Source organism: Chenopodium quinoa, unplaced genomic scaffold (assembly GCF_001683475.1).
Source record: "Chenopodium quinoa cultivar QQ74 unplaced genomic scaffold, ASM168347v1, whole genome shotgun sequence".
Classification (NCBI taxonomy): domain Eukaryota; kingdom Viridiplantae; phylum Streptophyta; class Magnoliopsida; order Caryophyllales; family Amaranthaceae; genus Chenopodium; species Chenopodium quinoa.
Genome location: NW_018742864.1, coordinates 160,592 through 186,098, shown reverse-complemented (window position 1 = coordinate 186,098; position 25,507 = coordinate 160,592). Strand labels below are relative to the sequence as shown.

The following is a 25,507-nucleotide window of genomic DNA, read 5'->3' as shown; positions in this document are numbered from 1 at the left end:
TATCAAATTAAAGAAGTAAACATACTAGCAGCAACTCGACGCATCGCCCGAGGCACACACTAGTTTTTTTTACCCTTTTTTGGTGTAAATATTGAGCTAAAATTGGATTCAATGGTAAAAAAAATGACCCCAAAAATAACTAAAAACATGTTTTGGCATAAAATTTGAATTTTTTTTTTAAAATGTTAGATTTAATGGGTTTTTTGTAAAACAGTAGTATTATTTTTTTCTTTTTGAAAACATTTTAACGGTAGTATTAAGTGAAGGTAAAATCTATTTCTTTTTTTTTTTTTTTGGCTTTTTGGTCATATTTTAAAATAATTTTTCTAGGTGGTAATACTAATAAGGGGATTTTTATTTTATTTTTTACTTTTGTGGTTGTTGAAATACAAAATTTCCTTTAATTAATATTCGGTTTACACTAGAGGATGTAATGAACTTGTTTGCCTAGGTCCTTTCCCCCAAAGCTTGCTAACTTTGGCGAAAATTGACCTCTTTTAATCCAATACCCGCAAAAAAAAAAAAAGCTAATGTATCCACAAAAAAATAAAAAATAAAAAAAATAAAAATGAGATAGAGAGAGTAAAAGCGAGTATGTATATATATATATATATATATATATATATATATATATATATATATATATATATATATATATATATATATATATATATATATATATATATTTTCCTTTTCTTTGACAGGAGAGTATATTTTGTTACCAATAATGCTGGTCTAAATCATAATTATAATCAGATTAAATCACTAACAACATCTACTCAAAAAGGTAATAAACAGCTAACATGGCACGCTCCAAGGCGCCTCTCTCTGTATCTGCCTTTCTCTCTCCTCTAAAAAAAAAGCGAGCGAAAATGCCACTTTCCTTTTCACTTCACTTCCCAATCAAGCCTTCCATCTTCCCCCTTTTCTTCTCTTCATCTTCCCTTCCCTTCCCTTCCCTTCCCTTCTCTTTCTCTCTCCTCTTTCATTTCCCCATCATTCCCTTTTCTCTTTCTTTACTCATCATTTCATCGTTCTTCCTACGCTAATCACCCCCAATTTCAATATCCTTTAACACACACAAAAAATCCCAATTCAGTCCATAAACTCTGAATTTTGATAAAAAAAAATAATGGGAAATTGTTTTACAAAGCATAACAACAAGAAATGTCTAGTAGAAATTGCACCGGCAGAGGATTTAGCTGGCGGGAAACCAACTCCACCAATTGTTTTTCTATATGGTGATCCAAATAACTCTGCTACTCAATACCCAGTGGCGGACCCAGGAATTTCCGACTGGTGAGTCACAATTGATAACCAAATATGTAAAAAGAAAAAATTTACCAAAATTCCCAAGAAAAATTATTTACAAAGATCATCCAAATAGAAAATTGACAAGATTACAGTACTAACTAATAATTAACAAGCTTAAAATTGACAAGACTAAAATTAACAAACTAATAATTAACAAGCTAATAATTGACAACATGACAAGCTTAGCTCTCTAATAATTAACAAACTAATAATTGACAAGATTAAAATTTGTACAAGCATTAGGTTCACATTTCATCAAAAACCCAACAACATTAACAAAAGGTTCAAAGTTAGTATTTTTTTTTTTTTAAAAAAAACTTAGAAAATAATTTTTTTTTTTTTTTTTTTAAAAAAAACTTAAAAAATATTTTGGGCCCTGGTGAGTCATTTGACCCACCAGGCATAAGGCCAAGTCCGCCAATGTCAATACCTACGTTTTGCTCTTCTCTTCAAACCACTCTCCCTTCGTTTCGTCCCTCGGGCCGAAACCCCGGAGTTTACAGTCCGTTTCGATACGGATGAACTGGTTTCGGGACCGTCCGAGGTGATATTGGAGTACATTGAATCGAAGCTCCCTCGTCCTGCTCTGTTTAAACTAGAGAGAAATGGGGTGGTAGAAGGTGGTTGGGAAGAGGAGGATAAAACGGCGGCGTTTTGGGTGGTGGTGAGAATGGTTGTGCTTCAGCATAAGAGTATGAAGTGGCATTTGGAGAGGGTGGTGAGGTGGGGGTTGGATCTCTCAACACGTGGTGGAGTAGGAGCCGTTGATCCGAGTGTTGGGACTCCGAAAATGGAGGTGAGTAAGTTAGGGAAGAGTTATGGGAAGTTGCTTGAGGTATTGCTTGAGCATGCTCAGATGGAGGAGCGCATTCTTTTTCCTATTTTACAAGCTTCTGATCCAGGTCAATTTTTAATTTTAAAAATTATTTAAAATTAAGTTCTACTATCGTTTTTCAATTTATAATTTCTTTTTATACACCTTGATACATGGTACATTCGTAATTTCGTACCCGTTAGCCGATTGAGGAGAAAGTCAAATTAGTTAAAATTGAGCGTTGGTGTATTGTGTATTCGTGTGCCTGGTACAATTGTATTAGTGTGACAAGGATGTACCGTTACATAAAGGCCTTTATACATTGAAATAATTGAATATCTGGATATTTCAAAAATATTGGGGGAAAAAAAACAGAGGAAAGAGTAGTAAGTTTTAATTTAGTTAAAATGTTTCTTGGTGCACTCTTTAGAAGTTTAGAGTAACTTACAACTTTTGTATGGGGTTTCAAAAAAAAAAATACAACTTTTGTATGGGAAAACAAAATTTCTAGCATAACTCTCAAAAAAGTAGAGTGACTGAGTGAATCTGATACTGGGATGTATGTAAATTGAGAAAGTTATTGTTGCACAATTTTAAGGTAGTGCTATACACTAATACACAACTATAATTTGAATCATGCACATGATACATCCACACTTAACTTATTGTTATTTAATTTATGTGAAACAATTTTATTATACTAGGAATTTGTAAGTTGGATTAAAGCTTGTGATCCTGCAATGAGATGGTTTTGATTCTTAGTTTTAGGATGGGCTTTATTGCTATGGAGCTAAGCGGAAACAGTCAAATAAATTGTGGGACTTATGGTACGGTAAGTGTAAAGGTTCAGAGTATTAAAACAGGGAAAAATTCCCATTAGAATAACAGGTACAAGGGAGAATTGTATTAGGAGGGGGTCAGGGGGAGATTAAGAAAGATATCGAAGACATACGTGCTATGTGAGTCTTTGAAAGCCTAATAAAGTAAACTTTGAGCTATTCAATAGGAGGCTGCGCATTGAGTTGAAGCTAAAACCTACTATGCTAATTGTTGTTCTAATCATAAACCTTTTACATTACCAAGATTCAAAGCTAGAGTTGTATTTTAAGGGTACTGACATCTTGGAATTGCATAGATATAATTAAGTGTATGGAGGATTTCAGTTTATGTATGGACTAACTGCGAAAGACTGGAGGTGGAGATTGGTTCTTAGCCAATACATTAACTATAACCACTAGACATGGTAATGTGCTTCCAAATTTCCAATAAATTTCCTAGTTTATATTTCAATTTCTTTGGGTTTGAATGGAGTTAGAATCTCTAAATAGTGCTTCGAGTATTCGTTTGGTGTGGCGTTGATGGTTCTGTACTCCATTGGACATTTTGTGACATATCTTGGCTTTTAGCTTGATTATGGGTAAGATCTTAGGATCAAACATGAGTCTTACTAATCTCACCTTTACAGGCTTACGTGCCTCCTTTGAACCACAACTCAACTAGCTCCAAACTGAACATCTTAACATTGTACCAAGTGACACCAGAACCATAGAAAACTAGGTATAAAAACGGAAACACAATTTAGTCTTTCATCTGCTGTAATATTGAATAGTGGATAGTGGTCTAAGATGCTACCACCAGTGCTAGTTTACCTTTTGATGGTTTGCCTCCTGAGTGGTCTTTTGTTCATTTTCCGTGGCATATGAATTGCAGTTGCTTTGGTAGCCGTTGTCTCTACAATTATTACTCTTAATGCGGGTTTATGCAAGTGCTAAAACTATTGCATATTACTACCTTCGTTACAGGTTATGTGCAATGATTAGACATTTTCTCTCTCTGCTTTATGTCAAATCGTTGCACATAACCTGTAACGGAGGTAGTAGTTGTTTGATCTGAGGATGCAAGCAGCATGCAACTGTGATAATGTACTTTTCCATGCAAAATGTTTTTTTATGCTCAATCCTTTTGTTTTGCTATCATTTGATGATCCAGGGGGTTAGTTGAAAATTATGTTACTTTGATTTAAGTGCTGAACGTTGCACTATGGCTGTAAACTATATGTTTTAGATTATGAAAATGATATATAGATAAACAATGCAGGGATATGTAGATGTGTGACTGAGGAACATGCAAGGGACCTGCCTGTAATGAATGGAATAAAAGAAGATATCAAATCCGTGGGAGTTCTGAATGTTGGTACTTCTATCCATAGGGAGGCCTTGTGTAGCCTTACTGCTCGACTGCAAACATTGCAGGTATATTACTATTTTTGTATGCAACACTATCAATTAGTTTTGAATCAACTCGGTTTTTTATTTATTTATTTATTTATTTTTATCTAATCTATTTCATTTGTTTTGGAGCTTGTGAACAAGTCCTTGATAAATTTAACAAAGCATGAATTTTCATGATGTGCTTCATACTATTTGAGGAATTAGCTTTCCTTTTCTGGGCTATTAATCATTTTGGGCATAACAGGAGAACTGCAGCCAACATTTTAATGAAGAAGAGAAAAATCTGTTACCGCTGATGGAGGCAGCTGATTTGACCAAGCATCGACAAAGAAAAATTGTTGAACAGAGTATTAGTGTGATGCAAGGGACTCATTCTCACTTATTCCGCTTTTTCATCGATGGATTACTTCCTCATGAAGCGATGGAGTACTTGGATTTGGTGATGAGCTGCACTGACAAGGAAACAACCGCCTCCATGCTAAGTGTACTTGTTGAGTAAGTTGACCTTTTCTAATATTTCAAACAATGTCACTAATCACTCATTTTATGAGAAAAACTCTCTAGAATGGATGAACTCCTTACTCCAAATGCTTCCAAATGATTTAGGTCTTTTCATAGAAACTAAGGAGCTTATCACTGTTATCCGCATGGACCTTTTTAGCCACTAAATATTAGGAGACCTTGGCCTTGGTAATGGAAATCAACAATACCGATTCATAAATAACTGCTACGAGTGCTACCACTATCCCTTCCCGTCCCACCACATCCTCGAAAGACAGAATATAAACACAAAAATACTTGTTAGTTGGCATTAATTCGTTTCATCTGATTCGAAATTTGATGTTACAAGCTGATGTTTCTAAAAGAACTTCCAGAGTTAGTTCCAGATGTCCTTGTTCAATATATTACTTTGAAAGTTAGCAATTGAATGTTGCCTTTATCAAGCTATTCCACTGGTTGATATGCTTTTTTCATTCCTTTCAGCTAGATTTTAAAAGAAGAGATTAAGGCTTTCCAACAACTCTCATTACAGATAGGACAGCACCAACGTGCACTTTCATTTCATTATACAAAGCTAGGGAACATCTTTACCGGGGTATGTACGATTTGCGTTGGCTTTGTCAATGAAGTTCAAAGTGAATGGGAGACCTTGAAGATCAGATTAGCTATTTTCAGTATTAACATGGCTTTCTGAGTGTAAATATGTAGAACTGACTTTTTCCAGGAAACTTAAGTGACTCTTTTCAGTTTATATGGAAAAGAACCGGATGTATTTTTTCTGTGCATGAAGAATATTTTTAATCTCCGACAGTTCAATTGGATTGTAAAGTATTACAGTGTGTTGTTATACAGGACCATGTTCGGAACATTGTTAGCCATGCGAGGGTTCCTACTTTTATCCCTCTTTTCCTAAAAGAGGTTACATTTGTCCTTTTTGGCGTTCCCTTTAATGGTTACCACCAATAATTTCTTATATAAGGATAATTACTCCTACTTTTTACGAGTCAAACATTTTTCTTTTACATACATATTTTTCATGTGATTATCCCTAGTTATCATCATAATATTTTTCATATTTCTAATGCCACCATTCCTATTTAAAAAATATATACCTACTTCCAAATTCCAATACAATTATTCCTAATTTCAAAGTTAATTTAATACTTGTTTTCCACTATTTTATTTTCCTACTCCACTTAATCGTGAAAAACTATTAAAACTGCTCTTCATGTCTTTCTTTTTTTTTTTTTTTTAAATAAAAAATAAAAAATAAATAAATAAATAAACTGATCTTCATGGTTTGTTTATTGAGAATTGTATGTTTTAAAATTTTTTAATTTTTATCCTGGCATTTCACTATCCATAGTTCTCGTTTTGGTATCAAAAAATTTTTCTCAATGTCATCCTTGCCATGAAAATTTCCTTATTATACAATTAGTAAGTAAATGGTGATCAATTAAAAGTTGATGACCATTAGGTTGGGTGATGTGACTTAATTTACCCAAATCAATACTTCAGCTCAAATGATAGTTATATGCCCCCTTAATTTACAGTTCTTTAGTAGTGAATTCCTCTTCCGAAAAAAGCCCTTAAAGTAACTAACTTAAAGCTTAAATTGCTTGGTGCAGCACCGATGCTGTTTTCCCTATCTATTAATAGTTGTATGCCCCCCTTGTCGTAACCAAATCAGGCTCGGCGTAACCCATCCACCAGCCTTCTTGCATTAAGTCATCAGCAAAAACTTGATGCTTTAGCTTTAAACGAGAACAAAGATAAAAATCGATACAATGCATTTCTCCTACTTACTGATAGAAAATGGTTATAAAACCAATACTCGATCCCCTTCCAAGGCCGAAATCCATTACCCTTCAAACCATTGGAAACTTGGACATGAAGCAGAGGAAAGACAGACGGGAATGTGGTAACCATCCCTTATAAGTCCCCTCGCATCATGACCTCAGTCATTGTCACTCGGAGCTAGCTACTCTGTCAACTAGTAACGGAAAGCAAGCATGAGAGCACTATCCACCATTCCCAAAAACAAGAGTATACTCATTAAGGTGTCATGTAGAAGTGAGAATGAAGTGCATTTTAAATCCATTAAGGTGTAATGCCAGGACCCTGTTTTTTAAAGGAGATTGTCGTCTGTCAAGATTGAAACCTAACTTATCAGTAGAAGAAATAAAATAAGAACATTTACAATCTACAAAAGAGTTCAAATCTTAAATGAGTTTGCATCTAGTGACTCAAAGCTGCAATATAATCTACTGCGCGATTAGATTCATTGTAAATATGGTGGGAATTACCTTTATTAAAATGGCCAAGCAGTTGTTCCAAAATAGTGTAGTTTATAACAATTTATGCATTTACTTTCGAAATCTTCATGTTTCATCATAAGTAATTTTACACCTCCTTTGAAAAAACAATCGTTCAAAATACATTAGCCAAGTTCATATTTATTTTATCATCCAAGATATGGCGTGGTAATCATCCATCCAAAGTAACCAACAGATAGAATCGCCTTTTACTGGTGGCCCGACCGCCCATAGCATCCTAAGAGAGTTTAGCTTTCCACCCATAAAAGGAAAAATATAGACAAAAAGAATAATGAGGTATAATTTTGTTTTATGATTATTTTCTTACACTAGCCACTTCTGTTTCCTTTGCTTTATGGAATAAGTGGATAAGCATTTGTTCTTTTCTACTTATTTTATTTTGCTCTTTGGACTAGTGGTAGCAAAATTATGGCTAACATCATTGTAAAGGTCATCAAGTCATCCATTATATAACATCATTTATAGCAGAGGAAACGATATAACTTGAAAATATATGAAAAATTGGGATGAGGACTGTGGCTTTGTTCTCCTTGATGTTGTACTTACATCTTGCTCTTTCGACAGCATCGCCCTCCTCTCATACAAGCTTCAGTTCTGGTAAATCCAACTGCTTCATCTATTCTTATTGTTGTAATCAAATTTCTGCTCTACAAAAGCATTAAACATATTCAATCAAGCATACTTCTTCATTTTTCTCTCTTTGGATTTTCAATGTAATACTTCATATATAAACTAAAAAATTGATCAGTAATACTGGTTCCCCAACAATCACATTCATGGCTTCTTTGTTGATCGATTCGTTACCTTATACAGTATAATAAGTGAAGTTCAATGTTAATATAACTGATCCCATATACCAGTAGGTATGAAAACTTAACATGAATAGTCAGAAATGAGAATAATCAGTAAGCCTGCAATTAATACATCTAATTTATGCTTGAATATTATTCATCTCATAGGAGATTAAATTTTAATTTGTCAATAAACATGTCTCGAAACACAAGGATGGGAATGCAGAAGGCAGGTTTAGTAAAATATGAAGTGAAACTCTGAAGTAAAATTGTGTACCTTATGTTTATGTTTTCCAAAGCTTGCAGATACGGCGTAGTAACTAACAATGAACCTGGCTTTGATAATATTGGAAAGGAAAAGTTGTATAAAACCACAAAATACATAAAATCAGAAAACAGGCAGTGTTCTAGAAAATCCAATCGATCTTCACTTATGCACATGCATAAATAATGCATAATGCAATAGATAACAGATGATTGCTGCGTGTTTGTAGCTGAATTGCAGGAAAAAAACCATACAGAGAATGTATTTGTGCAGAACATAAGAACAGGCCATGGCGGTGGTGAAGGAGGTAGTGGTCGTGGAGGCAGTGCAGGGGATGTACAACAGGGAAGACCGCTCAATGGAGCTGGTAATGTCAATAGTCGTAATCACCAACGCCATGGAGCAGGTGTCCACACTTCCAACTGCAACTTCAGCATGCTAATAGTGTTCATCAGTCTTTCTCTGGTTTTGTTATGTTTCTTGTGAGCTTGAAATAAACATTAATGCTCAGCTGTAAACAAAGAAAAGCTGGTCCATTGGAAGGTTAAATCTTACAAAATTCAGCTTCTGTAATTTAGCATTTGGCAAGGCAGTGAAAGAATACGCTTCAAACTCCCCTTGACCGAACTAAAAACTCAATCCTTCCAATCCGAGACATTAAAAATAAGAAAGAATCGAGGATATTGTACTAATTAAACCCAGTTATACGTGTTTAAACAGACTTAACAATCGCAGGGCCAAGAATAATATAACAAGACTAATTTCCAAAGTTAAATTTAATTGAACTTATATTAGTTTAAATTATCGAACTAAAGTAGCTTTCCTTTTGGATGATGTTTTACTGTAAGAATGGTACATAGATATCAACAAAGAAACAGTCCTGATACAACCCTGCTAAGAACGTCTGAGTTTCCATTGTCATTTTGCCTCTGTCCGCGAGCAATCAGATATTTTGGGCTAAACTATCTGTCGGCTTGTTACATTTGGTAGAGATGGCCTAGAATAATAATTAGTTGCAGTAGCAATTTGGAGGCACCTAAGGGCCTGATAGTTTCACAAACTATGGTGGTCTACATAGGGGTACTTATCGAGCGAGTCGATCACGAGTTGAGGGGTGCTCGACTCAACTCGAAAACTTTTTACATGTGCTCAACTCGTGCTCATTAAAGTTTCGAGCAAATAAAATCTGCTCCACTCGTGCTCGTTAAAGTTTTGAGTCGAGTCAAGTAGCTCACGATGATCTGCTCGTTAAAATTTTAGTCCTTCTATTATTATATGACTTTATTTGATTTTTTATTCAATTTATATTGTTTTCCTTATTATATATTGATATTATTAAACATTTACTCTTTTTTTTTATGATATAAATTAAGACTTAACAAGTGTCAAATTTGTTTAAAGATAGTAACTTTGATTGCAAATTCTATATTAATATTATATTATCGAGTTGCTCACGAGCTTATCGAGTCGAGTTAGAGCTTGCTCAACTCGTGCTCGTTAACATCTCGAGTCGAGTACGAGTTGCTCGCGAGTTGCTCAACTCAATTAGCACCCCTAGGTCTACACATTGAGGTCATTCTTAGAGCTTACTTTGGCTTGGGATATTGACACATCGAAGTCATTACTTCAGTAAGCTATAAGTGCCCTGTTGCTATTTAAGAGAGACTGTGTTATCCCAGTCCGCACCCCTGTGTTGATTGTTTTTGCTCGTGTAGTTTTTATCATGATCTCCGGATACATTTTTTCATTGAAGTGTTTAGTTTACAAATATATTGCAACACTTAATTTAGTCAGCTACTGGTAATAATATAACCTTCTCCCTAAGGAAAGATTACTAAGTACTGGCTAACAGAATGACGGGTTTAAGAACTACTACTGTTAATATTATGTTAGTTTTTTTGTCACAAAACCGATCAGCTTGATGATTAATAGGAGCTTTGACATGCATGGTCTGTAATCAGGTTTTTACTTGAATCACATGACTATCGAAGAGATCATTCCTGAATACTTTCATGCTTAATTAACACTATTGGAGATTATAGATGATCTGCATCAGTTATAAATTCTGGTTTGGTTTGTAATATACTTCGTACATAATTGTGACATTAAAAAAAAAAATCCAAAGGAATCTTCCAATCCTTGTTTACGTTATTAGTGTTAACCGATTAACCTAGCTTATTATCTTGGAAAATTTGAGTTTTAAATATGTCAATGCAAATGATGAACAAGATAAAAGAAAAATTAGCGGAAAATATCAGAACCATAACGTTACAGAGAATCCTCAGAGTTTCAGACCTCAGTTCCTCATTTTACAGTCGGTCATAGCAAGCACCCACATTTGTAAGCAAGGCAGACAAAGTATGTGAATATGAACAAACATATCAAGACGCTTCAATGCTTCCATTCTGGTTCCACAGAAACAGTAAATATCATCATAAGTCATTGAAGTTGACAGACATTGCAGGTTGCTTTGCACATCCACATGCTTTGTACAGCAGTGTGTTCAATATGCCTGTTTCAGAAGTAAAAGCACTTGATTACAAGAACACAAGGATGGAAATGCAGTAAGTGACAAGGATCAGGGAACACAAATGTTAATTGACAATGACTTGGCCTTAAATCTCAGAGAAAAGATCCAATTTACAGAACTTCTGAAAAATTCCTTAACCACACTTAACTACAAGTATATTATTAGACATGAAGACTAGATTATCATACTTTTATGCACTCTTTCTGTCTGAAAATAATCATCACATTATCCCAACCTCACATATTAAAGACTACAACAAAATTAATAAGTATTCGAAAGTAAATGCATATATTGAATATTAATAGATTTAATATTTACAATTTTGGGAAGTTCAATTTTTTCTAACATCCTAAAATAAATGTGTGCCTATTTGTTCGGCAAAAGGATCATCTTTCAAGCAATGCATGTAAGCCGTCATTTTCATCAGAAATTAGATGTCGCATCATACAATACAAAGCGAAATGAGTTTAACCAACCAACTACCCATAAAACTAAATAATGGGAAATTAGCAGATTTTAATAAATGCATCATTTGCTAATGTAGATACCAGGTTCACATAACATAGCTACTAAATATCAGAGAACTTATTGAATCTGAATTCTTTGAAAGATTAGCAATTCGATACTTCGTATATGATATCTACTCTTGTACAAACTATGTACCTGTAAGAGTTAACTCCACAGTTAACCTCACTTATAAAAAGATCCCAAATTTTGCAATAATTCTGTACCTTGAAATAACTTAAAATTGTACAAGCTGTTCGAGTTTGCGAGTCTGGAAAAACTTGCAACGACCTTTACCACTGGACTCCATCTCCTCGCTGTTTCTCTTGCCTCCTGTGAAACCTAGATTGCTTAGCTTGAGCTGTCGCTTGCCATTCTTGTTAGCTGTGCCATCCTCATCCAAGGCACCATCTGCTTCCCTATAGAAGATATTGGACAAATGAAAAACAATCACACAATTAGAGATTCCCTGAATTTATTTACTGTAAAGCAACCTCAAAAAAATCAGCAGATGTGTGTGGAAGTGTGTGTGTGGGCGTGGTGTCTCAGGGTAGCAAAATGTCAATATTGTTAAATGTTTGAAAATAAATATCATGAATGTTTTTTCTGCACCATCCAAGTGTCTTCTCCCAAGCTCAGAATTAAAACACATCTAAAACTCTGAGATGCTGCAATGGATCCGGGTCAACAACCACTTGGGTCTATGTTAGAGGGGAAGTCAACGGTGGAAAGCAACAAGCCAAGTCCAACGATGGACGCAAAATAAAGCAGGTAACCAAGCACAGCAAGAGAAAATACTCACATACCCTTTGGAGGAAGAAGACAAACAATTGATTAATGAAGCACTTTATGATGGGGCAACAAGTGAAAGAAGAGCTGATTCTCTGTTAGGAGTAGAAGACAACAATCATTAATCATTAGCATGCTTTTGAGTAGAATGTTTGTACTATATAAAGGAGAGATCATTTTGTAGGGTATCCATTAGCAGCCTCAATTTGCTGTCAAAATGTTACAAGGGGTTAGTATCTTGAGGCTACAAGTCTCCTAAATAGCCAATCTTCTCCCCATATAACTTCTCCCTAGTTGAATTAATTACAGTAAATTGCTAGCCTATTACAGATGCATTTGACGCAAGGGAAATATCTCAATCTATGTGCGCATCGATCTCTCTAGAAGAGAGAGCAATAAAGAGAGAAAAAAGAGTTCATAAAAACTATAATGACCTATACAAGTCAGCAAAAAAATGAAATTTGTTGGCAGCTGGCGAAAATGATATGCTCATATGCTGCTAAATCCCAATTATGGATTATATGCCATTTCTCCCTCAATGAAGATACCAGTCAAGGGATGCTGAATTGAGCTCTTATTGGTCGGTAGCAAAGAAAAGGAATCATCCCCTTCAATATATTTGGTTCCTTCTGTATTTATATAGTGTTAAAAATTTTCACTTCACTACCAAATGGCTCACAAGGAAAGAACACAAAAGTTGCCTAAAGCTGATCTGATCTGATACACACACTAAGGTTTTCTCTCTGCTAATGGGGTGTATTTGAGGGTCTATTGTATGTACTAGTAGAGACCATAACTCTAGACATCTATCAATAGACTCCTTTCCTAATCCGCCCATCATGTATTAGAAAAGGCTCGACGGTTTCTGCACATAAAAGACTAAACACACATTAAAAGATGTGTGCTAGCCAAATTATTTTTTAATTGAATAACTTTTTCTTTTTTTTTGGGTGGGCAAAACCATATGGTAGCAGTTATCTTGTATTGTACACGCATATAATTGTATTCCGATCCATATTTCTTGAAAATTTTCCAGTTTATGTATATCAATACAAAGCTTTGATCGCAATATCTCTATTCTCACGTTAGCAAAAAATTATAAAAATTGAATATTTATAATGACGTAGTCATTATGACGAATCAAACTACACCCCATATGACTACATTTGTTCTTGTATATAGAGTGAACAAAGATTCTCTCTCGTTTTTAATAGTTGTAAGATTCCAAATGTAAAGATCATTGTGCAACCAAGGTAATACTTTATTTTGGGCTAAATTGTGTGATAGCGAAAAAGTACAATTATACTTGTATTGAAAATGCATATTATTATATTAAGGTCCATATTTCTTATAATCTCCCGCATGGACCAAATACAATTAAATATGTGTGATATTGATAATTGCATAATACTTCCTCCGTCCAATATTATTGCAACCACATGATTTTTACACTATTCACCACTCTTGTTTGACCATATAAAATGATTTATTTGTAAGCAAATTATAGTCATGTGGGATCTTGTTAAATACGCCTCATAAAATACTTTTACAATATCAACTTTTTGTAATTTTTACATTTATACAATTATAGATATTTAACATATAAAATGTGTTTCGCGATGTGTGATTTATCCTTGTTGCAATATTATTAGAGAAAGTACTTAATTTGCCTTATATGACAATAACAACGCAAACCTTTTCTAATGCTTTCTAATGATAAATCCCTGGATCAAGTGTGCAAACTTGGGCAATATGGGCATACATTAGGCTCCCTGATGCCAAAGCATAAGGAATAAGGAATTTTTTGCATAACTCTAAACTCAAAATTTGTCTCCCTTAGCCAAAGGGGGTATCACCTAGCTATGCCATAACTTTTTTTAAACGTTCTCGATACAGCCCTTTTGTGATAGACCAAATAAATTAATATTCCTACCACAAAAGAGGCATCTACAAGATCTTTCAGCTCTAAATGCTTGCTCCCCATAAACTTATGGAAACACACATTCATCTTAAAACCCCGAGACATGCAACTCGTGAAGCACCATTGATGAGAAGCTTGTTTAAGTCCATAGATGGATTTTTTTTTTAATTTACAAACCATTTTCTTTTAATCTTCTGATACAAAGTATAAAGAGAGAAATCCAAATTTTATTTTTGGTTGCCGCAGATAGGTTGTTTCTTCAATGTCACCATTGAGAAATGTTGTTTTAACATCCATAATCCATCTAATGTAACTCAAAGTTCAAAATAAGCTACAATTTCCGTCATAATCTTACAGGAGTCATTAGAAGAAACGGGAAAACAAGTCTCCTTATAATCAATGTCTTCCTCTTAAGTATAGCCCTTAGCGACCAGACGAGCCTTACACTTCATCACATTGCCATTTGAATCCCTCTTGGTCTTACATTTCCATTTACAACCAATGGGTTTCACTCCTTTAGGCAATGGAACAAGGTCCTAAACGCCATTATTGTGTGACAAAAGCATAACTTTGGTGTTAAGGGCAAAATTCTACAGGACGACAACTGTTTTATGGGTTGTATAATTGTATTGTCAACTTCCAAGAAAAAGCATGTTTGTGAGTAGTAGAGATGTGGATGGTGAAAGGGATGTGTAGGAACACCTTTAAGGTAAGAAAATGGAGAGCCATGATGCTAATGTGGCCATGTGAAAATGTAGAATGGAAGAAGCGTATGAAGGAAAGTAAATAGGCGAGAACATGAGACCAGAAGTCGAGGAAGACCTATGATGACTTGGATGGAAGGAGCCAAGAAGGATAAGAAGAAAGGAGAGGATCATGGTTGAAGATAACTAGAGATGACATCCTGTTTAATGTAGCTGACTCCATCATTGGGGATAAAGGCTTTGATCTTTATAAATGACAATAAGTAATTCTTGTTAATCATTTTTAAAAGACTGTTGAGTCTCTTTGTTGAGGTGTGGGGGGGGGGGGGGGGAAGGGTAAACAGAAGACTATCAACCAAATGAACAAAGTGCTACATATTTTAAGCACTTCACATCACTATATCACCTTGTAGTAATTCATAGACTTCATTCTAGTGTTCAACCATATATGCATATCAAAGAGGTATTAAGCAGTTTTATGTATATGGACCAATTCTCAAGCAATATTAGCAGTATAAAAGTGTAGATTGTCTCACCATAATACTTCAGCGCCGTCTTTGAAGTAAGTAGTGCAAGTGCCCCAGCTAAAGCGTACCAATGTAGGGAATCCAAAAATAGAGTGTTTGTGATGTTCCAGCCAGGCCTTAGTCTCAGGATCTGCATTATAGGGCATGATAAGATTGCCTAAAGATAAAACCACTTATACAATAGAGTCTCTAGCTACAAACCTCCAGGGTAGCCAGACCCAAAGTTCCTGTGCATGTTTTCTGCTGATTCATCAAAGGTCCAATTACGCAAAGCCCGATCTCTAGTAACCTAATTGTCCAAACAAGTATTGTATGAGAATCATCTTGTATCATTTTAGCAATAGAGACTTGAAGGAAAACACAGATACCTTTGCAACTATGCTGGCTCCACTGACAACAGGGTAAAGACTGTCGGCTTTCTTGGCAACCACAAATTTAATTGATGGAAATCTTTCAGACAACTTCGTACAATACTTGTCAGCGTCTCCAACCGTATCCACAAAGACCTATAATGGGACATCACTGTTAGCTACGTTGCTTTTTTTTTAAAAAAAAAAAAAAAAAAAAAAAAAAAAAAAAAAAAAAAAAAAAAAAAACATTTAAGTGCAAATATGTGTCAGCCTTGTCAAGCCTTTAGACATTTAAAATGTGGAAAGTAAAGGTGAAGGTGAACTTGTGAGTTTGTGAGTACAACTTCTCACTCATCAAATAGAGGAAAGATGAATCAATATAAAAATAAATAAAATAAAACCAACTAGTGGACCCTATATTTTACCTGTATGACCATTGCTAAGGCCTTAACTATCATTTTCTTTTAACTACCCCCAAGTTCTTGTATTGTTGTAGGACACTTGGCACACCAATAAGGGTATGGAATCCTTACTCAACACTTCAGTGCTCACCCACACACTTAAATCACATAATTGTAGAAAAAAAATGTGAAAAGATAAGGCAGGACAAGTAGAGCGTGTAGGAAATATGCTCACAAATGGGTTTACTAATATTGTTTTTAATACTCTATCAAAGTAAAAGCAATAGTTCTTTTGTTCATGCAATATTGTAGTATGGGGGAGGATCATGCATCCCTAAGCACATATTATGCCTTAAATATCTTACGTTATATAATAATAAAACTTATAAAAAAGAAATAAATATAAATAAAAATAAAAATAAAATAAAAAAATATTATATCATTAACAAGACTCCAAATGACAATATTTTCCATGCACAACTTCTTCTAACAAACCCTTTCACTATGAACTTTTTACATTGGTTGTGAAATATTATCTTCACCCTTTAATCTGAACACCCACTCATTCTGAGTACTACTCGTCTACCCTTTATAAATTACTATACGGTTATTACCAAATCAAATCTGTGACTAGGTGTATGCTGTCATTATATAGGTATATCTATATGACTAAAGCAACAGATTCTACATGCTGCACAATCTAGTAATAGGACTTTCTTTTAAACTAAAACAATATTAGCATTAGCATCTAGAATATCATAGTCAATTTTAAACATGTTTCTTGTGTTTTCTAACAAAATTCATTACCTGCGTTAGAAGCACCCCCATATTAAGCACTCGTGTGACAAGGCCCATTGCTGATTCATGTGATATTTCATTAAGATTTATCTTACTCCTGTTGGAACAATAGAGAGAGAGAGAGAGAGAGAGAGAGTCAAATTAAAGGTAAATCAAATCTCCTAATTGGAAAAAGAAAAAAATATATATATATTTCATTTAGATTTATCTCATTCATAGAGAGAAAAAGTTAAACTAAAGGCACATCAAACCTCCCAAATGGAAATAAATATATATATATATATATACATTGAATACTTGCTTACTTCTTTAACATTTTGGCCGACAATTCTCGGGGATCTATTACATCAACACTCCACCCAATAGATTCATTAGCCTTCAATGACTCGAACAATTCCTCCCTTTTCTCTTCCTTGAGAGTTTTTGAATCTGATATATATATTTAGAGGGAATAGAAAAGGTAGTCACGTCTCAGTGGTAGAAAATAACATTTATTCAAGCTAACAAGCTTATACATTTGCATAAAATAAGGTGAGAATGTTGCTGTGGTGTTACTCTATGACAGCATACAGATTTCATAATTTGACACTATTTAGAATTATTAATCACATTAGCGGATAGTATGACAAATTTTCTTAGAATTGCAAGAAGCTGATGTAAAAAGGTTCTAAGGTAATTCCTCCAAGCAAATAAAACCACTAGGGAATAGAACTCATTGTTCTATTCAAGCAAGAAATTAAGAGTTGCAGTTGCTTATATGTCAAATTAGTGTACACCTTTAAAGGTATAAAGTAGTGAATGTTAAAAAGCAGGCCAATTAGCCAAATTGGTATAAAAGTTAGCACCTTTGTGAAATATTGGTATAAAAGTTATCGCCGATGACAAATTAGTATAAAAGTTAGCAAGTTGTGACAGATTGGTATAAAAGTTAGTCACCGCACTCACCGGCGGCATATTGGTATAAAAGTTACCATGTGATGACATATTGGTATAAAAGTTTATTAGAGATGACATTTAACCCTCTTTCTTGTTGGAATAATAAGCGTATATTGTACAAATGATTATTCTTATTCTTGTAGCTTAAATCTATTATTTTTTTTATTACCCTTTTTTTTCCTTCAAATATTTAATGTAAATTTCTTGGACACTATTAAAAGCCCCAAAAAAAAAGTTAAAAGAAAGGAAAAATAGGAAAATATAGAGAAATATTCTAGATTATGCAGCAAGAAAAATAACAAGATCAAACTCTTTGATTAAATATTTTCAAGATTATATTGAGCTTTTATTTTTCCAATATTCAATTTTATATAAATATATTTGCTCCCGACTTCTTATATAATACAACTTATTACATGTCAATTTTAACTTTTGAGACATTAAATTATAAAAATTTCTCTTTCCATCCATTTTTTGAGATTTTTTTTTAACTCACAATTTATTTTTATTTTTTGTTATTATTTGTCGATTATTTTAGGTGAATGAGTATGGAGGAGATTTTTATTTTTTTTTTTTGAATAGCTTGGAGGAGAATTATTTAGCATAAAATGAGAACTAACAACAACAAAAAAAAAAAAAAAAAAAAAAAAAAAAAAAAAAAAAAAAAACACACCTCATTCGGCAAGAAAAGAAGGGTGCAATGTCACAACTTGGAACATTTTATACTAATTTGTTGCAATTTGTTAACTTAAACACTAATATGCCACCAGTGATTAACTTTTTTACCAATCAGTCAAACTTGCTAACTTTTATACCAATATGTCGCCGGCGATAACTTTTATACCAATATGTCACAAGGGTTCTAACTTTTATACCAATTTGGCTAAGGACTGTTAAAGCATCCCCTTAACCAAACCATTCCACCCCTCTCCACCTCCTACCCACATGATATTCTAGAACATATATTTTGTCAATGTGGTGCAATGGGAAACCTGTGGACTAGTTTAACAACACTACGTAGCAAAAGTAGGTTCCTATCAATATCCCTAGTACTAGAAGAGTAGAAGATACCATGATTCAAGTAATATTGATCCTTTTATTTCAGCTAGAATTATTATTTATATGGAAAAATAGATTTAATTCTACAATTAATATAAAGAGCTACCAATAAGGAGCTACCACCACATACTTATCATTGGTATTAGATATATGGTTTTTTTCCCGTCTCGAGGTCATATCTGAGCTCTATGGAGCTATTTTTATTACTAAATATAGTTAGTATGAATTTTGTAGGAATTTTCGTTGAATACTGAGGCAAATAGACCGCTATGAGATACTAGAATTGGACCGCATTATGTATGACAGTTTATTTAAAGCTAAGAGATAAGCGCCTGATCGACTTTAAGTCCGGAACGTCAGCAAGAAATTGTCAAAGTATAACAGCTCAATTGGGCGAACATTAGACCGATCGGACGCATGTATTTTGTAGGCTAGTTTTAGCTTTCTTTTGTAATCGTCTTTAAGAGAAGTATTTAAATTTTGTTGTAGAATTCTTAAGCACGTTTTTAATTAATTTCTTTCGGCTTTAGGTTTTAGAGAGATTTTTAGTATTACGAACACTTTTCATCTATTATTTTTTTATTCAAGTTTTCATAATTACTAGTACAAATTTCCTTTAGTTTGGTATTGTTTCTCACCTCTTTTATTGCTTAGTCTTAATTATTGTTTTCAATATGTTTGAAATAATTGGTTTGTTAAGATTAGATCTAACTATGGGTGAGTAGTTTAATTTTAGCATTTTTAGAGATTTATTAATTAATATGGAAGGATAATTAGTTCTTGTTAATTTTTTATGTTGCAAGTAAATTTCATATTGACTGTATGAATTAAATGAGTTTCGATTAAAGCTTTGACTTCTTTCTTTCTTCATCCTTTCTTATTTTTATTCATACTCTCTTATTCTCTCACTTTCTCTCTCTAAACTCCAACCAAAATACTCATTTTCTTTAGATTTTCTACTTAGATCATCATATTTCTCAACATCATTGTGATCCCTTTCCATTCTTTATCCTCTAACAAGAATTTTTCATTTTTCTTCATTTTTTCAAGGTTCCCATTTTTTAAGTTAGAGAGAAAGCTTCAATCAAACATCAATGGCACCTAAGGAAGCTTTAAAGAGGAAAAAGGGAGAAAGTTTGAGGGCAAAGAAGCAACAACAACAACAACAAATTTCAGTGGAACACGAGAGTTTTGGAAACAATGACTACTCGGAGGTTGTTTTTGCAACACAACAACAACGAGATAAGTTTCAACACCTTCAAACTCACCCTTTAATTCCAACTAGATTTATTCATGATAATTCTTTAAATGTTATTGGTATTAAGAGCAACTTAAATGGGTTTTTACAGGTGTTGGTATGGGTTCATTCTTTACTATGCGCCATTTTACGTATCAACGTTAAACAGATGAATTTCTAATTCCATTGAAGTCTGAAAAAACGTAAAGCAATTACTGTAATTTACTTTAGATTGATTGATCGGGACAATCGTATGAAATTTAGGGATTTTGCACTTTTGTTTTGTTTAGATGATAATTTGAATCTCGACCCTCCGGTCAACGGACCTTATAATGTGTGATTTTTGGATGAAATTAAACGAGGAGGTAGTTGCGTCACCACAACAGGACAAAGCTTCACTCTGTCACCACAACCTTTCCCTAACAACCCTTTATAATAAGCCACAAAAGCATTAGAAATCTGCTTAGGAGACTCACACCAACCTCCATCAGTCCCTTTAATAGCTATCACTCTCTTCTTGTATTTTCTCATCTTAATACTTCTATGAAAATATTTAGTATTCTCATCCCCTACCTGCAGCCAGAGAAAGCCAAGAAAAATACTGCTCTCTATCTTGAGCAAATTCAGCCAGCAGCCGGCTCTCCTTCACTTTTAAGCAGTATCAGCCATACATTTTTTAATATCCTTCTGCATTTTACCCAACTCATGCTTAAGCTTATCATATTGCATCTCAATATCTGCAAAATCAGTTCTATGCAGAGTTTTCAGCTCTTTAAGCAATTTCAGCTTCTTAACCACCATATACATCTCCACTCTATACATCCTGGTGTCCCAAACGTTCTTCACAATTTCAAGAAACTGAGGATGTAAAGTCCACATATCCAGAAATTTGAAGTTAGACTTGTGACTACCCCTTATATCATCAATATGTAGAACAGCAGGACAATGATCAAAAGATAGCTCAGGCATATAATTAACAAAAGAGCTAGGACAAGCAGCAATCCAGAAACCCTACTATCCCCCTCTTGCTTATTATTCCAAGTAAAAGTGCTTCCAATACTTTTCATATCCAGCACACCACTAGAGTGCACACAATCCCTAAAATCTTCAATCTCAGACAAAGATATAGGTCTTCCTATTCTATCAGAGTAGTTTAGAGGAGAGTTAAAATCCCCAGCAACCTCTGCTAATATCCTTGATCAAACACCACAACTCCTCTCTTTCCTTCCCATCATTCATACCATACACCACAGTAAAATGAAAATCAAAAGAAAGAGCACAATTTCTAACCTTCAAATAAATAAGCTGAGCATGATTATACAGAATCTGAACCTGAAAGAAATCAGGCAGCCAGGCCACCAGAATTCTGCCACCCTTAACCAGGGAAAAATTAGTGGTAATTCCCCATAAACAAATGAGCATGAATCCCCCGAAAATTAGCCTGCTTAAGCTTTGTCTCAAGCAAACAACACAACCCTATGTCCCAAAAGGAAGTTCTTAACCTCCTCCTGCTTTGAGAGGCCATTTATGCCCCTCACATTCCAAACTCAAATCCTATCCATGAACCTCCTTCAGCCTAGAGTGGGGGCGCCACACCGCCACCCTTGTTTTCAACATCACCACCATGGTACAGTTGCTCAAAAGGATTGCTGATCAGAATATCTTCTTGAACATGCACACCCTTTTTGCCATACTCACCTCCTCCCTTCCCAGCTACTTGCCAGGTCTCAAGAGAAGGGTTGAACACACTAGTTCCTGGCTGTTTCTCTGTGACAGCAAGCATATCTCTAGCTATCAACTGATCCTGTCTCTTATTAGGTTCAACCTATCAATCAGAGTTTTAAAATCTAGCTTACTATCGATTGAGTCAAAACCATGTAAAGAGGGAAGCACGGGAACGAGAAATAACAAGCCATGGAAAAATAAACAAGTTTTAAATCAGCGGAACTAAAGGACAATTGGTGTCCCATGATATAATGACAGTTCAGGATCATATAATAACAAGCAAGCCTCGGTAAATTGGCTCTGATTTTTCTGGCGGAATTTAGAAACCTATAGACAGAAGGAGATAAATGAAATCTCCCTTACAAACTAATTTTTTTCAGGATAGCTTCCTCATAGACCCCCTGTAAATATACAATATTAGGAACATGTCTCGTTCGATCAGGAATCCAGGCCAATTCTTTTTAGCAAACCTTTGTATACGGATCAGATCTCAGTTCAACTTCAAGAGCATCCTACATGCTTCTTTACAGCTTGATCTTATCTTCCCTTATACATGCATCATCTTACAATTCACCTTCGCCAACTAAGTGCTTTAAAGAAAAAAAAAAAAAAAAACAGCTACAAATGAAAAATAATTCAATCCAACCTACCACTTGTGGATGGATCACACAACTCCTTCAAACATTTCTGGTTATATCTATTAGAATTCTAAGGTAAAAGAAATCTTAGATGACCTCAATCTCACCATACGCTTTTTGGGTTATACTTCTATAGTAGGCATAATTGATTTTATAGATGCAACAAAACCAAACATGTACGAAGTCAGATACATTTAGGAAAATAATGAACTCTCTACCCCTAATAAATGTCTCAATTTCAAGTGATACAGGTTTTGAGAAAATTTCAAAGGAATTGAATGTAGGAAATTTCTACAAAACAGGATATACTATTAGAAGATATATTATTTGGTACATCCAAGTGGATGATGAGGGTATTCATTTTGGGATAGGAGGGTAATTCACCAAAAAATTTAGCTCACAAAAGTCACAAAGCTAGCAGCAAGCTTCCATAGCACTACTTCTGGAATTATGCATTGCTTAATTACCAACTCTACCCACAAGTATACCATTGTCAGACTTGACCCAGTCACTTCCGAAGTTTGGGAGCTATTATTCTTCAAGATTTGACTAATACTTAAGACAACGCCAATTCTAAAAGCACCAAAGAGAGCATTGAAATCCAAAATGAAACAGGGTAAGTTCATAAACTACTCCATCAAAAAGAAGCAAAAATTATCTTCTTGGGTGGACTTTTAATAACTTTCAAAAGCATAAGCTGGAAACATGGCTGACAACACCTTGTTTTTCAAGCATGTGGTAGACTAGTAGGAACTTTTTCAACTGTACCAATATAGTTTCTAGATGAGCAGCTTATCTCAAACATATGTTTCTCTGCATGTTAGCAGCCATCATATTTAAGACAGGTTTGGGTTCTAATATACTCCCTCCGTTTTTAAATACTTGCTCCATTTTCCTTTTCCGGCCGTTTTTAAATACTTGCTCCATTTCTTTATTTAGAAAGCTTTTACAATATTTAATTAATTTCTCTCACCAAGTGGTCCCTTTACAATACTAGTTCCATATTCTCTCTCCTTCAATTCTCTCCACTACTTTTGGTTTTTTACAATTTTTTATTCTTCCACCAACCCCACTACTTCCATATTTTATTACTTTCTCCAAATTCTCCTAAAACTCCGCGCATGGAGAAATGGAGCAAGTATTTAAAAACGGAGGGAGTAAGAATATGAAATTAAGATATATGGAGTAGTAATAATCCTCCAAGTTTAAGATCTTTATATAATGAGCAACCATCAACTTTGTTCTAAGAATGTGTCAAAAAATAAATAAATAAATAAATAATAATAATAAAAATAAAAATAAAACTTTGTACTAAGAATAGTGGCTCTTTATAGTGGGAGAATCAATGGACCAAAAGCATACAAAAAATGAATAAAATCTGTCAAAGAATGGATTGCAACTTAAGAAAATGAGGTTCTACAATCAGCATGAATATTCTCGGTAAAGCGTGAAAAACTTGAACCAAGCATGGCTCGCACAAGTTATTCTAAGGCACACATACCAGACACATATATAAACCCATGCCATGTCGTTAAAACCTGTAAAATACCTTTAACAACAACGCAATGATGATGAGCCACACATACCGCAATTGGTTTGAAACAATTTCGGTCAGAATGCAAAACTCTTAAACTAGAGATCCTTTAAATGGATAAAATCCAAACAGAAATTTATCTCCTCTTCGTCCAAAAAAAAAAAGGAACTTTATATCCTCAACAGATAGAAGAGCTTTTTTCTACCCATTTCTTAAATTTCGAAGATTATGTCCTTAAGCCATTAATGAATCATTTATCACTGCAAACAAAATAGGAAAAAAAGTTCCACCATTTAATATATAATTTACTTACATTCCCAACTTAATTTCAATATAAACCAAAATCCCCATCAATTTTATCCTTATCCTGCTCATCAATCCCCTAACCTGAACATACCCTTAAATCACCATCCACGTACCAAAAGCCGGGAAAACCGGTGCATCCTCCATAACCAATACGAGCCAATTCCAATTATTTTACATTCCGGTTGATGAAAAAAAATAAAAAACTTTACCAGCTTTGAATTAACAGCAAAATCAAGCATTAGCGCTAATTGTTTAATCAACTTATTAAACCAATCTACCAACAAATCATTAAAGCCCCAGATATATTAGACCAAATTATCTTAAAAAAAACAATTAATTTACAAATCAATAAAACGACAAATCTTCAAGCAAAATTAAATTGAAATTTTCGAAAAAATAAAAAAGGGAGAAAACCTGCAAATTCCAATGAAGCAAGAGTCTTCTGAAAAGAAACAGCACAGTACAAGCATCCATACACCATTGGACCTGAACCCAGAAACAGCATTTTAATTAGTAAATTAAACATAATCGAAAAAAGAAATTAGATATTGGATGAAGCATGAAGCATGAAGATTTTTTGTAAAATAGAAGAAAAAAAGGGGAAAACAAACCTAGTACAGGGCCTCTACCAGCTTCATCGATACCCATCATACAAGGCTCTAATGCCCAATTGGATAGTGCTCCATCTGATTCCATCTTCGTCTTTTTCTCTTTCTCTCTCTGTAGTTGTGTTTCCCGCCAGAAACCACGACTAGGGAGGAGGCTAAACTAGAGAGTGTTGTACTACTATAAGCAAGCGGTGAGCAAAAATATTGGACCGCTTTCCCTATATACGAAAAGCTGCAATTCTAAATATATATTCCCTTCCTTTTTAAATAGTTGCTCCACTATTTTTTTTTGGCCGTTTTTAAATACTTGCTTTATTTTCCTATTTAAAAAGTTTTTACAATATTTAATCCATTTCTTTTACTTGATGGATTCAACATAAATCATATTTTATTAATTTTATATTCTCTCTCCTTCAATTCTCATCACTACTTTTGCTTTATACAATTTTTTATTCTTCCACCTACCCCACTACCTCCATATTTTATTACTTTCTCCAATTTCTCCTAAAACTCCGCGTATAAAGAAATGGAGCAAGTATTTAGAAATGGAGGGAATATGTTTTTCAAAAATTTCCAATATACCTTCTGCATCAGTGCATTAGCAAGTGGGGAAAAAAAAATTAATTCGACTTAAAATACAAACCAATTGGATGTTAGTGTAGTGGTGATTGAGACTACACTTGGTAAA

At 34.1% G+C, this 25,507-nt stretch overlaps 3 protein-coding genes across 3 annotated transcripts; 2 read left to right on the top strand and 1 right to left on the bottom strand.

Moving 5' to 3' along the window:
• The first annotated feature begins 749 nt into the window (after positions 1–749).
• Positions 750–5,738, top strand: LOC110726169. Its single transcript, XM_021905627.1, has 5 exons — positions 750–1,263; positions 1,738–2,216; positions 4,226–4,380; positions 4,604–4,854; positions 5,344–5,738. Exons 1-5 carry the CDS (start codon positions 1,133–1,135, stop codon positions 5,345–5,347), a joined length of 1,020 nt encoding a protein of 339 aa, XP_021761319.1. The 5' UTR covers positions 750–1,132; the 3' UTR covers positions 5,348–5,738.
• Positions 5,739–7,631: 1,893 nt separating this feature from the next.
• LOC110726156 lies at positions 7,632–8,866 on the top strand. The gene is made up of 2 exons (XM_021905620.1): positions 7,632–7,793; positions 8,482–8,866. The coding sequence occupies exons 1-2, from the start codon at positions 7,703–7,705 to the stop codon at positions 8,736–8,738; spliced, it is 348 nt and encodes a 115-aa protein (XP_021761312.1). The 5' UTR covers positions 7,632–7,702; the 3' UTR covers positions 8,739–8,866.
• Positions 8,867–10,372: 1,506 nt separating this feature from the next.
• LOC110726168 (ribonuclease H2 subunit A-like) lies at positions 10,373–25,062 on the bottom strand. The gene is made up of 9 exons (XM_021905625.1): positions 24,823–25,062; positions 24,626–24,697; positions 17,082–17,205; positions 16,786–16,873; positions 15,596–15,733; positions 15,429–15,516; positions 15,237–15,357; positions 11,514–11,705; positions 10,373–10,764 (listed from the first exon to the last, which is right to left on the bottom strand). Exons 1-8 carry the CDS (start codon positions 24,905–24,907, stop codon positions 11,525–11,527), a joined length of 897 nt encoding a protein of 298 aa, XP_021761317.1. The 5' UTR covers positions 24,908–25,062; the 3' UTR covers positions 10,373–10,764; positions 11,514–11,524.
• Between the last annotated feature and the right edge of the window lie 445 nt (positions 25,063–25,507).